Source organism: Quercus suber, unplaced genomic scaffold (genome assembly GCF_002906115.3).
Source record: "Quercus suber isolate HL8 unplaced genomic scaffold, Cork oak 2.0 scaffold_5, whole genome shotgun sequence".
In the NCBI taxonomy this organism is placed as follows: Eukaryota; Viridiplantae; Streptophyta; class Magnoliopsida; order Fagales; family Fagaceae; genus Quercus; species Quercus suber.
The window spans coordinates 1-14571 of NW_027069471.1; the positions used below are offsets into that span (position 1 = coordinate 1).

Here is a 14571-nt window from a genome sequence, read left to right on the forward strand (position 1 = left end):
ACTCATCATTAAATTGGAGGAAAGCACTACAAAATTTAATAGAAAATAACAACATAGGGCCATTAGTCCTAAGATTGCATACCTATCCATCTTACTGCTATTCTGAAAACCAGTCATTGTCTTGGCTAACACAGTCTATAAACCAAGATAACTGCATGTTCTTCACATGATTAAGTTTTTTTTTTTTTTTTTTTTTTTTTTTTTTTTTTTTTTTTTTTTTTTTTTTCTGGATTTATCTTATGCCCCTTCATTCCAAGTTTCTGTTTTGGTTTGCCCTATAAGTTTATGGAAACTAATTCAGGATAAGAACATAAAGCATAATTAAAACTATTGATGAGAACAAAAGGTGAAACCATTTTGTTATTCCAAAAAATAATAAGTCAATCAGCAAGAGAGGGTAATCAGTATGCATAATTCATGAAGCAATTGTACAACATTATTAATTGGCAGGGGGAATCCCTTCCAACCAATCCTCCCCCTCCCCCCCCCCCCCAACCCCCAAAAAAAAAAAATTTTTTTTTTAAAATGATCCAAATTCCTGCGTTAAGGATAGTTTTAGCAGTGTACAAGGCAGCCCCACCAAAACTGCAGATGATTTCACAAAAGTCAGTCTCTTATGAACATAACAGCCAAAATTCAAAGGTAAGACCATTTCAGTCCATTATGTAAGGAGTTCCTGTAACATACTTATTAATGACTAGTGTACAAGGCATCCCATCCTTCCTTTTTCCTTTGCAAACTCCACAATCAACTGAAGTACCAATCTTCAATATTTGACTAGGAGAGTACACGCTCAAAGAAAAACCTTTACCCTGCACCAACAAAGAACAATTGTGATATATTGGTTAACCTTGGCAAACACAACTCCCTTGAAACTGACAAGTTAATACCATTGCATCCTTGCGTACAACACATTGAAGAGTGCAAAGACTGTTCCAGCCTGCTCTTTGCAGTTCCTCTGATAAGCATCACCAAACAAGAAAAGAGAAACAGTTTTTCATCCAGACTCCCAACCTTCCATATACTATAGGTCTTCCCTGTAGAACTGGTCTTTGGAGTCCCCTTCTCACTCAGCACTCCAACAGTTGCCCAACAACCCGAAAGAGTGTCCCCAACCAATAAATTCCTACAGTATACCCAATATCTGAAATCACTACCAGCATTGCAATTTAAATCAAATCAAGCTCATGATAAAAGCAAAACTGTTTTATAAAGCAAGAGATTCCAGCAAAAATCCCAACCAGTATGCCTATGTATATAATTTGAAGTGCAAGTTAATACTTTATAGTTGGTAATCGAACAAAACGAATGTCTGAAAACCGCTCACGGAGCTCTGCTGCACTGAACAATTGGTTCCTGAAGGAAGGAAAAAAAAAAACAAACATTAAACATAAAATGAATTGTAAACCTCCAAGATACTAATACTATAAACTTAAGATTTAACAATTACACTTTGTTTGGTTGCTCAAAAAACTGCAAATATAAAGTAAAACGTAACCTTGTACCCTATGTCTCAAAGCTGTCTTAAATTCCAAAAAAATGAAAGGCTGCTCTTAGCTAAACCAAATTACTACCTTACCCAAGTTTCACTATTTTAAGCTAAGTTAGGTAATAACTCCTACATTCTTCAATCCCAAACAATTAAAATGAAATGCCTCAAAGACTCTAACCTCATTTTAAACAAACATGACAAATGAAATGATCAAAACTTCTTAAAATTTACATTTTCTTTCAGCTGCCAAGCAAAGCTTTAGGGATTTAAAACAAAAACTCAAATGATCAAGTATCATTCAGAATGCCTTAATTCTTCAAGTAAGAGTATCACTGACCTCATTCGCAAGCCCGAAAATTTCTCAACTTCGGCTTCATTGGAGGCCTTGGAGCCCTTCAATTTCACAGTTTTGTGAACATGCACAGGCTCGTAATCAAGGCAGTCTTGCACGGCATTTCTAAACACAGACATGTCTGCCGGCCCTGTTCGCCTTGATGAATCATCATCCGAAAGATACCCTGAAAATTTAAGGCCATTTGAGATATACCCACTTCTCTTTTTCTTTTTTTACAAGAAAACACAGCAAACACATACCAAGCCTCCCCTCCCCCACACAAAAGAGCTGCATAATAGAGAAAACCGAGCAACAACCAGATCAAATTTTCCACTAAACAAACTAGAAACCAACATCCCATAAGAAAATTAAGAAACTTTGCTACTGAAATGTTCAACAAAAACAAGAAAACAAACAACAACAAAGGAAAAACTGGGTATTAGAGACAAATGAGGAACACCCAGATGATTTTCTGTCAAATAAAGTGGGAAACTAACCAATCCATAAGAAATTAAGAAACATTGCTACTGAAACGCAAAAACCAATAAATAAATAATAGGGAAAAGTTCGTATAAGAGAAAAATGAGGGACGCCCAGATTGAATTTTTGGTCAAGCAAAGTGGAGACTAACATTTGAATAAGAAAATTAGGAAACCTTGCTACTGAAACTAAAAAACACAAAAAAAAAATAGAGACTTGCCTGGTGAAGAGGGTTGGGGAGCTGAAGGAGAACCAGGAGGGGTTTCCAAAACTCTGTCTTGGAGTGAGAGAAGGAGATCCAGGTCGTCTTCTTGGTTCAACATTGATGCTCTCTCTCTCTAAAACTGTGCTAAAATCTCAGTGAGGGTAGCAAAGAGGTTTTGGTGTTTGATATGGATTCCAAGAGATTTTGGTTTTTTTGTATGAGGAGGGAAAGTTAGAACTTTTAGAGGGAAAAAAAAAATAAAGTAAAAGTTTCCTAGCGACGTCGTTTTAGAGAGAGATTCAATGCTCAATGGTGATAATAATAATAATAATAATAATAATAATAATAATAATAATAATACACCCCCTTTTTTTTTTATTTTAAGGATTCATTTGGTTGAGAGATAGAAAATGAAAAAATTGAAAAATAAAATAAATTCTAATTTTCCTCATTTGTGCTTAGTTTGTAGTAAAAAAATGGAGAGAGAGAAAATTAAGTATATACAAATTTACTCTTATATTGTTATATCCTTATTTCATAACTTTTTTTTATAAATATTTTATAAAGGAAAAAAAAGAAGATATTGTTGGAATAATAATAATAATAATAATAATAAAGCGACTAAACTTTCAACTAAAGGAGTAAAAAAAATAAAAGAATAACATCCTTTAGTTTAGGGGGTGGGAGAAGGGGTAGATGGATAATTTCCATCTAACTACCTCTCATGCCCATTTGCTCTCCAATTTAGGGGCTAAATAATTGTGGCTGGAAGGAGAAAACAATCAAGCCCTACCATTTTCTCCCCTCAAAATCACTCCAAACAAACACCCTTCCCACCTAAATCCTATTCTCTCTCATTTGTTTCCAATTCCCCACTTTTCACCCTAACTAAATGAACCCTTAAAGTTTTGATTTGTTTTTATTTTGGTTCTTTACGTTTTAAATTTTTCATTTTGACAATTTGACCCTTAATGTTTGATTCATATTTCTACTTGTTTTTTTTGGTTTAAAATTTTCATTTTCATGAAGAGCCAAATAGAATTCTAAATCAAACTCAAACGACAAAATAAAAACTCAATCAAGCATTAAGGGCTAAAATGAAAAGTTTGAAACGTAAAGAGTAATATGAAAACATAATAACATTAAGGTCCCAAATGAAACTTTTGAAGTGTAAAGAGCCAAAATGAAAACAACCCAAATTTTTAGGACTAGGAGTGTACTTTAGTCTAAAAAATTGGTAATCTCTCTCTCTCTCTCTCTTCAAAAAGCTGTTTTTGAGTTGCATCTTTCTATTTTTCTAAAAAAAAAAAAAGAATTGCATCTTTCTAAGTCAAATTTGTATCTTCGACTATTTTTAGAATGCTTTTTAAAAATTGCTGCCAAACAAATCCAATTTCTTTTTTTAGCCTCCCTCCAACATAATATGAGCTGTGTAAAAGATTAAATAAGAATTTTTAGATCTTAAGTATGAAAATTTTAAATCTAAATTAAAACGTGCTTAATTTTTTTTTTAAAATCAATAGTTTAAAGAATAAAAAAAAATTGAATTCTGATTCTCCTCATAAAATAGAGTTAACAATAAAATTGAGGTACAAGACTCTTGGTCATATGCTTAACGTATTAAAATTTGCTCTTTTCTTTCAATGCATATACTTAAATATCCAACCGCATAGGCCAAAAGCCATGTAATGATTTTAATGTAATTTTGAAATCTTATTTATCCATTTTGATACTCTAATTTTATAAAACCTTCTCATAAGCACCTCTCATACCTTATATGGTAGCTGGCCACTAAGGAAAACCACATGATGTAAAAGGGAAGTTCCACGAGACCATCATCTTTCTATTTTTCTAAAAAAAAAAAAAGAATTGCATCTTTCTAAGTCAAATTTGTATCTTCGACTATTTTTAGAATGCTTTTTAAAAATTGCTGCCAAACAAATCCAATTTCTTTTTTTAGCCTCCCTCTGACATAGTATGAGCTGTGTAAAAGATTAAATAAGAATTTTTAGATCTTAAGTATGAAAATTTTAAATCTAAATTAAAACGTGCTTAAATTTTTTTTTTTAAATCAATAGTTAAAAGAATAAAAAAAAAATTGAATTCTGATTCTCCTCATAAAATAGAGTTAACAATAAAATTGAGGTACAAGACTCTTGGTCATATGCTTAACGTATTAAAATTTGCTCTTTTCTTTCAATGCATATACTTAAATATCCAACCGCATAGGCCAAAAGCCATGTAATGATTTTAATGTAATTTTGAAATCTTATTTATCCATTTTGATACTCTAATTTTATAAAACCTTCTCATAAGCACCTCTCATACCTTATATGGTAGCTGGCCACTAAGGAAAACCACATGATGTAAAAGGGAAGTTCCACGAGACCATCAAATGTAATATTTTACAATATTTGTTAATAATTTTTTCTATAACTGTTGACATGTTCTCTTGTAGCTTGCGCATTGTAAAAAAGGTGGCAATAGTAAACACAGGTCTACATGTTGTGAAAGTAATATTGTTTCAATCATAACTAAACTAACCATACCGGCACTTGTGATCATTAACATTACTTTGATATGATACAGCCCCCTAGGATATGATACAGCAAAGAGCGCCAACAAGGGAAAAAAATAAAAAATAAGAGATAAAAAAACCATAAAATCCATGACTCAACCACCAATTCCGAGTGCTTGTTATGTTTATAAGGTCCTCCTCCTATTCCCACGAATCCGGTCCTCTTTCAATTCCCACAAAAAAAGACTCCTAAGAATAGCAACAGGACAGTAAAAAATTATGTAACAAAGTTGGAGGAAAAAAAATGTTAAGGAAACAGGCATGCACACAACTCTACCAAGCAATGACCACCAAGAGATCAAAACTGAAATTTTCAAAATGGCAATTCCGAGCATTTCTCTAACTCCTTATATTTTACCATTTCATTCCCTTCCTATATCTCTGCCTTTCCATGGAATTTATGTTTCAGCTACCGGGTACCTCCATGTAAAAGAAGGAGGCTTCCCTATTGGCTCATAAGCATTTTTTTTTTAAAATTTTTTATTACCCTGTATTCATTGGAACTTCAATTCATTTGTCACCAAGCTTGAAACTGGGTTTTAGTTCTATTCAAGGACAAGAAACTTACAATGGCGGTGTCAAGCCGCATACTTCTGCTATCCATTCTTTCACTTTTGGCCTCCGCCGTGGTTGGCCATGATGGGAAGCAGCAACATGGAGTGACATATGATGGGAGGTCTTTAATCATCAATGGAAAGAGAGAGCTTCTCTTTTCGGGTTCAATTCATTACCCTCGTAGCACCCCAGAGGTAACTTGGATTACAAGTTGTTGAGCTTATCTTGTTTTGGGGTTTGTTTTCAATGAATGAAGAAACTAATGGTTGCGTTGAATGGGGTTTTAGATGTGGCCAGACCTTCTCTTAAAGGCTAAACAAGGAGGTTTGAATGTGATTCAAACTTATGTGTTTTGGAACATTCACGAGCCTGAACAAGGGAAGGTAAACATAAATTATTGCAGACATATTGTTTTTGAATTCATTTGTTAGAATCATGACTTGCCTGTAGTCTAACTCTTCAATGATGGTAGTTCAATTTTGAAGGAAATTATGATTTGGTGAAATTCATCAAGATGATTGGGGAGCATGGAATGTATGTAACCCTCAGGGTTGGGCCATTCATCCAAGCAGAATGGAACCACGGGTATAATATAATTATAATCTGATGTTCTCATCGTCTTCCTCTTGTATGATTTTCTGGCTGCAATGTCACTTAATACTCTCTAAAATTTTAGTTATTTTCAATGTAAACATCAGAGGACTTCCATATTGGCTAAGGGAGATCCCTGACATAACATTCCGCTCTGATAACCCACCATTCAAGGTAATCAATTTTGCACCACCTTGTCCTTGGGAGGTCTAGTGCATAAGTCATGGAGCCCTACTGACTGGAATTTCCACATTTTGCAGTACTACATGAAAAGATATGTGAAGACGATTGTCAAGATGATGAAAGAGGAGAAACTATTTGCTTCACAAGGAGGCCCCATCATCTTATCACAGGTTTGGTTCCACTCCAAAAATTTTGTTTCAGCCAAATTTTACCTTCAAACCAATTTAGAGGAAAAATCCTCTAACCCACTATGTGACGATTCAAACTACTCTTGTACTTCGAATCATTGTACTTTTAATCACATGACCTATTTAAATAGTCATGTGATTTAATACACATGGATGGTTTTATGAATCGTTAGGTAATGGATTGGAGGAGATTCCTTGAAACTGGTTTAGAGGAAAACTTTGTCCTTTTCTTTATCCTTGTAAGAGTTCTTATCAATTATCATCTTTTTAATTTGATTTTTAATCATTTATGAGACAGATTGAAAATGAATACAACCATATCCAACTTGCATATAAAGAGTTGGGAGACAGATATGTTCAATGGGCAGCAAAAACGGCAGTGTCACAGAAAACTGGAGTCCCATGGATCATGTGCAAGCAAAAGGATGCTCCTGACCCAGTGGTGAGTCTGAAAAATCTTTCATGAGATTAATCTCTGTGATCTGAAGAGACACTATTAAGTTAGCTTTGAAATTTTAGCACTAAGAAAAATAAGCAAAGAACAAAAAATTAAAATTCAACGAGTCTTTCTAATCCTGAGACTGAAAGCACATGCTTTGACATGCAGATCAATACATGCAATGGAAGACACTGCGGAGACACTTTCACAGGCCCAAACAAACCCTACAAACCTTCTTTATGGACTGAGAACTGGACTGCCCAGTGAGTATACGCCTCTCAGCTCTGTGGCTGTCAATGAACCATTAATTAGACTCTTACATAAAACACTTAGCTGGTACTCAATAAGAAAAGACTGATTTTTATATGCTACTGCTACATTACACAAGAAATTTTTTTTTTTTTTTTTAGCTTCTTGGTAATGCTAATTGATTTTGAATTGTTACTTTGTAATTACAGGTACAGAGTATTTGGAGACCCTCCATCTCAAAGAGCAGCTGAAGATATTGCATACTCAGTTGCCCGCTTCTTCTCAAAGAATGGAACTCTGGTCAACTACTATATGGTAGGAAGATACCCGACCTTCTTCTCATTTTTCTTAACAGAATCAATTAATTTACATGAAGAGCTTTTCTCCTTGATGCAAATTGTTAGAATATTAGTTAGATTAATTAACTGTAGGCCCTATGGCTCAGTCCCAATAGTATTACTTATGCAACATTCTTGTTTCTTGTACATCATTCCTAGTCTGTGCCTATAAGTGTTGGCTTATACGTGTACAGTTAACATACAGAAATATAGAATTTCTTTTACGCTCAATATGTCTCTCTTTTTCTGAACGCATATCACCTGACTTCAATGTTTGCAGTACCATGGTGGGACAAACTTTGGCAGAACAAGCGCAGTCTTTACAACAACTCGCTACTATGATGAAGCTCCTCTTGATGAATATGGTAAATATTTCTAATATCTCTCTCTAATGACTAAATAAAACACAAAGCTTGCTCAAATATATGGGCCTGTAAATGTCTAATGCAGGTTTGCAGAGGGAACCCAAATGGGGTCACCTTAAGGATGTGCACAAGGCTCTGAAACTATGCAAAAAGGCTCTACTTTGGGGTAATCCTGGTAACCAAATTTTGGGCAAGGACACAGATGTAAGCATCTTAGTAGACTTAATTAATGTATCATAAATTTCATTCCACCAGTATTCAGTAATATGTTTAAGCTATTATTCTACCATGCAGGCTCAATTCTATGAAAAGCCTGGAACCAATATCTGTGCTGCATTTTTGACCAACACCAACAGTAGGGTGCCAGCAACTGTTAGTTTCAGGGGTCAGGCATACTACCTGCCAGCGCGTTCCATTAGCATCCTCCCTGATTGCAAGACTGTTGTCCTCAACACTCAAACAGTAACTCCTCATCTCATACTTGCCTCTATTTATATCATAGCGGTTGGGGGGAATTGGGGAAAAAAAAAAAAAACCTTTTGCTACTGCTTTTTGTTTCTTGGTTTGGGTATTGATACCATTTGGATGTTGAGGAGTGTCTAAGGATTCTTCTTTTATGCAAAAACAGATTGTAGCACAACATAATGCAAGGAACTTCAAGAAATCAAAGGTTGCAAGCAATCTTAAATGGGAAAAATCCTCAGAACCCATCCCAACCGTTGAGCAACTGCCAATTGATTCCAAATATCCAAAGGAGCTCTATAGTTTGCTGAAGGATACGACAGATTATGCATGGTACACCACTAAGTAAGTATATCTAATGCACTGTTGCAAGTCAAATACAAATCAAGTTGAGAACTTGAGACCTTGATAATAAGAATTTTAAACTATTGGAGCTAACAGTGTTGAGCCTGAACCTGACATGTTTTCTATATTCTGATTGCAGAATAGAATTGGATCCTCATGACTTCAACTCGAGGGAAGATATTAACCCAGTACTTCGTGTTGCAAGTCTTGGTCATGCCTTGCTTGCATTTGTGAATGGCAAATATGTTGGTGAGCACACACAATCCAGCACATACATTCCTGTTACATATAGAAGTGTTAAGTATGTTATATATAGATAATTGTGATTATGGTTTTCAGGATCGGGGCATGGGAGCCATGACGAAAAGAGCTTTGTGTTTGGGCATGGTGTGGATTTCCAGCCCGGGGTTAACTATATAACATTGCTTTGCATGACAGTGGGACTCCCAGTAAGTAGCTATTAGCTTTTTATTGTTTAAGTGTAATGGATTGAACAAGAGGGCTTACAAGCTGTTCTTTACCAATGAAGGATAGTGGAGCCTACATGGAGCACAGGTTTGCTGGTCCTCGTGCTGTAACCGTCTTAGGTTTGAACACTGGAACACTTGATCTGACAGCCAATGGTTGGGGACATAAGGTGTGCCAATGAGCCTTAATTGCACTCATTATTCAAGAAATTTGAAAAAGAATGAGCTCAGTTATAGTAAAATACTAGCTGACAGGTGATGCAATTGAATTCTTGCGCATTTTGCAGGTTGGCCTACAGGGAGAAAAGCTTCGCGTGTACACTCAGGCAGGATCACACAGGGTACAATGGAGCAATGTCGATGAAAAACGACCGGCTCTTACATGGTACAAGGTAATGCTAGGAGAATCACTTTCTGTTGACACTCTTGGTATCAAATTCTAAATCACGGTTTTATTCAGCAGTCAGCAATGGGACTATTGCAAATTGGAAATTGCATGTGGTACTTCAAATGCCTAATATACGTTCTTCTTACTGCAGACATATTTTGATGCTCCTGAAGGGCATGACCCAATTGCAATCAGGATGAATGGTATGGGCAAGGGAATGATTTGGGTTAACGGTAAAAGCATTGGCCGTCATTGGATGTCCTACCTCTCTCCTCTTGGAAAGCCTTCTCAATCAGAGTAAGTAGATCTGCTAGTAAATAACACATAGAGGATGATAAAAATCTTATTGAAAAAAGAAATCTTTAACTCAAACTTGCAAATTTTTTTTAGGTACCATATCCCAAGAGCCTTCGTAAAGCCAACACAAAATCTCCTTGTTGTATTGGAGGAGGAGGAAGCGAACCCTGAAAAAATTGATATCTTGATTGTCAATAGAGATACAGTCTGTAGCATCATAACTGAGCATCATCCACCTCATGTGAAGTCATGGGAAAGGAAGGACAGCCATATTACACCTGTAGAGGTTGATGTGAAGCCAGCAGCTCATCTCAAGTGTCCAAACAACAGAGATATTGTATCTGTGGAGTTTGCTAGCTTTGGTGATCCTCATGGTACTTGTGGAAGCTTTGTTACGGGCAAATGCCATGCTGCTATTACCAAGGAGATTGTTGAACAGGTAAAATATTGTTACCAACATGTTACCTTGTCACACAAAAAAAAAAAAAAAAACCTGCAGTGTTTGTGAGGTAACAAATAGAGATGCTAATTCATATGTTGTTTTGGCTTTGGCAGCATTGCTTGGGAAAAACTAGCTGTTCAGTTCCAATGCACCCAGACGTTTTCTTCAAAAACAATGATGCTTGTCCAAGTGTTGAGAAGAAACTTGCTATTGAAGTGAGGTGCGGCCGCAGCAAGAACCATTAGAGAATATCAGACAGAGTCATGAATGTCTGTGATTATGGATTTGAAGTGGGGTTAAAAGCTTGTAACAGTTTCAAAGGAAAAGTAGACTAAGAGTTATTCAAATTCAAATTTATTCTTTTTAACAAGTAAATGAGGCTTCTAAGTTCAAGGTTATAACCAAATTTTTTGTGTTCTCCATTCATATCTTTACAAGATAAATTAGAATATAGCTCTTCAATTGGAGATGCAAGTTTTTCTTAAGGTTCTCCAAGCAATATTGCCATTGTTTTGAAATGCTCAACATTTTTTTACCTCACGAAAGTATGTAAAACCCTTGCAATCTCAAGATAAAGAACTTGGAAAGAAGAAGAATGTTTAAGGGCCTATATGGAACCAAAATCAATTAAAAACTACCAAATAAAAAAAAAGGACAAAGGCCTAGTAATAAAACAAGGGACTCATTGCATCCTTTAATTTTCAAGTTCCCAAAATAATATCATTCTAATTTGCCACGAAATTAAGTAAGGTAAACTTGTGTTGGAGAACTTGAAAATCAGTTGAGTGTATGATGAACAAATTCATCAACTTATCTACAAACAGCACTTCTTATTAGAATTGATTCACTTGAAATTGAGATCATTTTCCCTTTGTATTCACACTAGTCGCAAACTCATATAATGTGTAGGATAATGTAATTTTATTTTATAAGAATATAATGCAAAATCTGTATGTTAAATAGTGCATATTTAAGAGTGTTTTATATTTTTATAAGTTTTATGTAATGGAACATATAATGTATTTTATATTCAACAACAATACATAGTGATATGTGTGTGTGTGTGTGTGTGTGTGAAAAATGTAATTTAATAAAAATATTTAATTTACATAATTATAATATTGTTTTATAAAAATGGAGAAGAAAAAAAATGTACACTCTCATTTCATGGAACACATGCAACATGTTACATTAAGTTTAAATTTTATATAAGTTTAGAATTGTAGCTTTTTTCTTTCTTTCCAAATATAAGTATAATTTGTATATCATTAAAACTTGAATTTTAAGGTAATCTTTGAATATTTATCATTTTTATTGCATTTTAGGGTTTTTATCTCTAATTTCTAATATCTATTTTGTTTGTATTTTTAGCTCAAAGCTAAATAGTTTGTACCAAATAAAATAAAATATCATATTTTTCAACCCAAAAATTAAGAGATTTTTTTTTTGGGAGCACAAAACTAAAAAAGACAACTTGCAAAAAGAATCAATTGAAAGCCCAATTAATCTAAAATAGACCGAAGTGGACTGAATTGACCAAATAAACCGAATTGGACTTAAACGGACCAAAATATATCAAAGTGGACCAAAATGCTACGATAAGAGCACCAACATTAGGTGTGCCATATGCCAAAAATTTGGTATTTGGCACATCAAATATTAAAAGTATCTCCCATATCAGATGTTCTAAATGCTAAAAAATTTAGCTTTGATGAACAATACAATTTCATATTTGGAACTGTATGGGTATAAAATGTTACACATGCTAAACATATTTTGGTGTTTTTTTATTCCAATTTCTCTCTCCCATGTCACATCCCAAGTCCTCTCTCCCTTTCTTTCTCTCCACCTCTCTCCTTGTCAGATGGGGCGGCACAATATAGTATATTTGTTTTGTTAATTTTTTTAATATAGATGAGATTTGTTTCAAATTAATTTAATGTGATGTAGTCTTATAATAGAAGATATGATGTATAGTGTATTGCAAAATGGTATGTTAAAATAAATAAAATAACTTTTCGGTGTGTCAAATACTAAAAAATTTAGAAGAGTTGATGCTAGAGCCCTAATGTGGCTAAAAAAAGTATAGTAACAATAAATGTCTCGTTTCAACTTTCAAATATTATATAAATTTGTAATACTTGTACCTAGTAAAATTTGTGCTAATTATAGTATCATTATAATAAATTTAGGAATTTGTTTATCATATTATTGATGTAAAACTAACTAATTATGTCACTTTGTAAATTTTTTAGTTAGTAAGTGATATCGATTAAATGTTCTTTTTACTGTTAAAAAGTTAAATGAAAATATTCATAAGATGTATTATTTAAAATATCTTATTTTTTTAAGTAATATTAATTTAAAAATACTTAAATGACTTCATGTACTAATAGATTTGGACAAAATAATTAAATTAAAATTTTTTGTTATTTACTAATATATCTTTCAATTGAAATGGATTGAAATGCTACGCTAATAAATATAATAAAAATAAATAAATACTACATTTTAACTTTTATATATTATATAGATATGGATATTTCACAAAAATAAGGAGATCTTTAAATTTTTTTTCTTCACAAAATATATATATATATATATATATTCATTAAATCTAAAGAAGCAGAATCCATTGAAATTGCAATGTCCATTATAGCATAAAGAATTAACATAATATGACAACTAGACTATCTAATAAGAAATACTAAGTTTAGTGCACTTGAGATATCCAATTATCCTCAATCTCCTTTCCACCATAGTTAAAAGAAAACAATTGTGAAATTTTTTTTTTTTAATGGTGAAACTTATGTATAATGTATAGTTTCTCTTCTTCTTTTTTTTTTTTTTTTTTAATTAATGTATTGTTATTTTTTTTTTTTTTTTGGTAATCAAGCATTAAACATTTAACAAAAACTAACAAACAGATACAATAGAGCATAAATGCTCATACAATGTTCCAGTTGCATCAAGACTAGCCAACAAGGCATCATCAGCTGGAGGGAATTAAAAAACAACAAAATCATGTGGACTAACAGCGTCGTTTCTAGCAAGCGTGTCGGCACATTTATTAGCTTCCCTGAAACAATGTTGGATTCTGACCCTCGGTATCCTCTTCAAACCTTCCTTGCAGTCAGCAATAATAACTTCATTACCATTAGAACTCCTCTCGTCTTTCATAAGCAGATCCACCACAAGCTTGGCATCAAGTTCAATTATAACATTCTCCAAATTTAAATCAATGCTTAAATTAATCCCATCCCAAAGAGCCCATAAATCCGCCGCCACACTTGTAGTATACCCAATTGCTCTAGCATAACCACTCACCCAATCTCCCTTAGAGTCACGGATAATTCCTCCTCCGCTTGCTCTACCTGGATTTCCCATGGAGGAGCCATCAGAGTTCAACTTAAACCAATTGTCTAGAAGGGCTTTCCACCGAACCTAGATTGATGTTGTGGAGCGTCTCACCTTCATATGAGCACCAAGAAAAGCAAACTCAGCAGCTTAGGCAAGAGTTTTTGTCATGAGAGGCTTATGGTTGAGATCATTTCCAAACACTACTTTGTTCCACCGAAACCATAAACTCCATACACCAAATGGAAATAAAGTACCCCAGCTTATGCCTGATGTGGAAGCTAGATTCAAAGCACACTTGAGACGCAGCCAATCCTCGAGATTCATGTTGCAGAACCAGCTGCTATGATCAAAAGGGAGAAGTGAGTCCTAAAAGATTCAGGCATGGGGGCAATCTCGCAAAGTGTGAATAATAGATTCAATTGCTTCATTACACAATGGACAGAGGGTAGGAATGTTTATCCCTCTTGCAGATAAGACTTCTCTTACAGGTATGCTCCTGTGTCAGCATTGCTCACGGGGACAATCATTTGCTATACAAGTCAGCTTATATGCTTCCTTGAGATCAAATTCGCCATTGGGAGAAGAGGCCCAAGCTATTCGGTCAACACTTGCTGCTGTTATCGGAAGAGGAGTAGCTTTAATTTTTTGGCTTAAGTGATTAGGAAGTGAAAAGGACACGCCTCCTAAATTCTAGAAATTATGCTGAGCAATATCTTTCAAACGAAGATGCTCCTCCCCTCTTTGGAAAGGGCCTGCAATCAGACTTCTTAGTGTGCCATCACCCAATCATTTGTCATGCCAAAAGGAGAGATC

At 34.3% G+C, this 14571-nt stretch overlaps 2 protein-coding genes across 2 annotated transcripts; one reads left to right on the forward strand and one right to left on the reverse strand.

Annotated features, from left to right (window-relative positions):
• Positions 1-678: 678 nt before the first annotated feature.
• LOC112009752 (uncharacterized) lies at positions 679-2752 on the reverse strand. The gene is given in 6 exon segments (XM_065772590.1): positions 679-812; positions 891-996; positions 999-1126; positions 1282-1356; positions 1830-2010; positions 2527-2752. Coding segments are annotated over 6 exon segments (612 nt in total). The 5' UTR covers positions 2630-2752; the 3' UTR covers positions 679-793.
• A 2753-nt stretch (positions 2753-5505) lies between these two features.
• LOC112009737 (beta-galactosidase 13) lies at positions 5506-10897 on the forward strand. The gene is made up of 19 exons (XM_024042060.2): positions 5506-5838; positions 5932-6027; positions 6117-6229; positions 6343-6409; positions 6496-6588; positions 6905-7048; positions 7214-7308; positions 7504-7609; positions 7913-7997; positions 8083-8201; positions 8292-8459; positions 8626-8804; positions 8944-9053; positions 9144-9253; positions 9334-9441; positions 9559-9663; positions 9811-9956; positions 10050-10395; positions 10512-10897. The coding sequence occupies exons 1-19, from the start codon at positions 5659-5661 to the stop codon at positions 10641-10643; spliced, it is 2502 nt and encodes an 833-aa protein (XP_023897828.2). The 5' UTR covers positions 5506-5658; the 3' UTR covers positions 10644-10897.
• The last annotated feature ends 3674 nt before the right edge of the window (positions 10898-14571 follow it).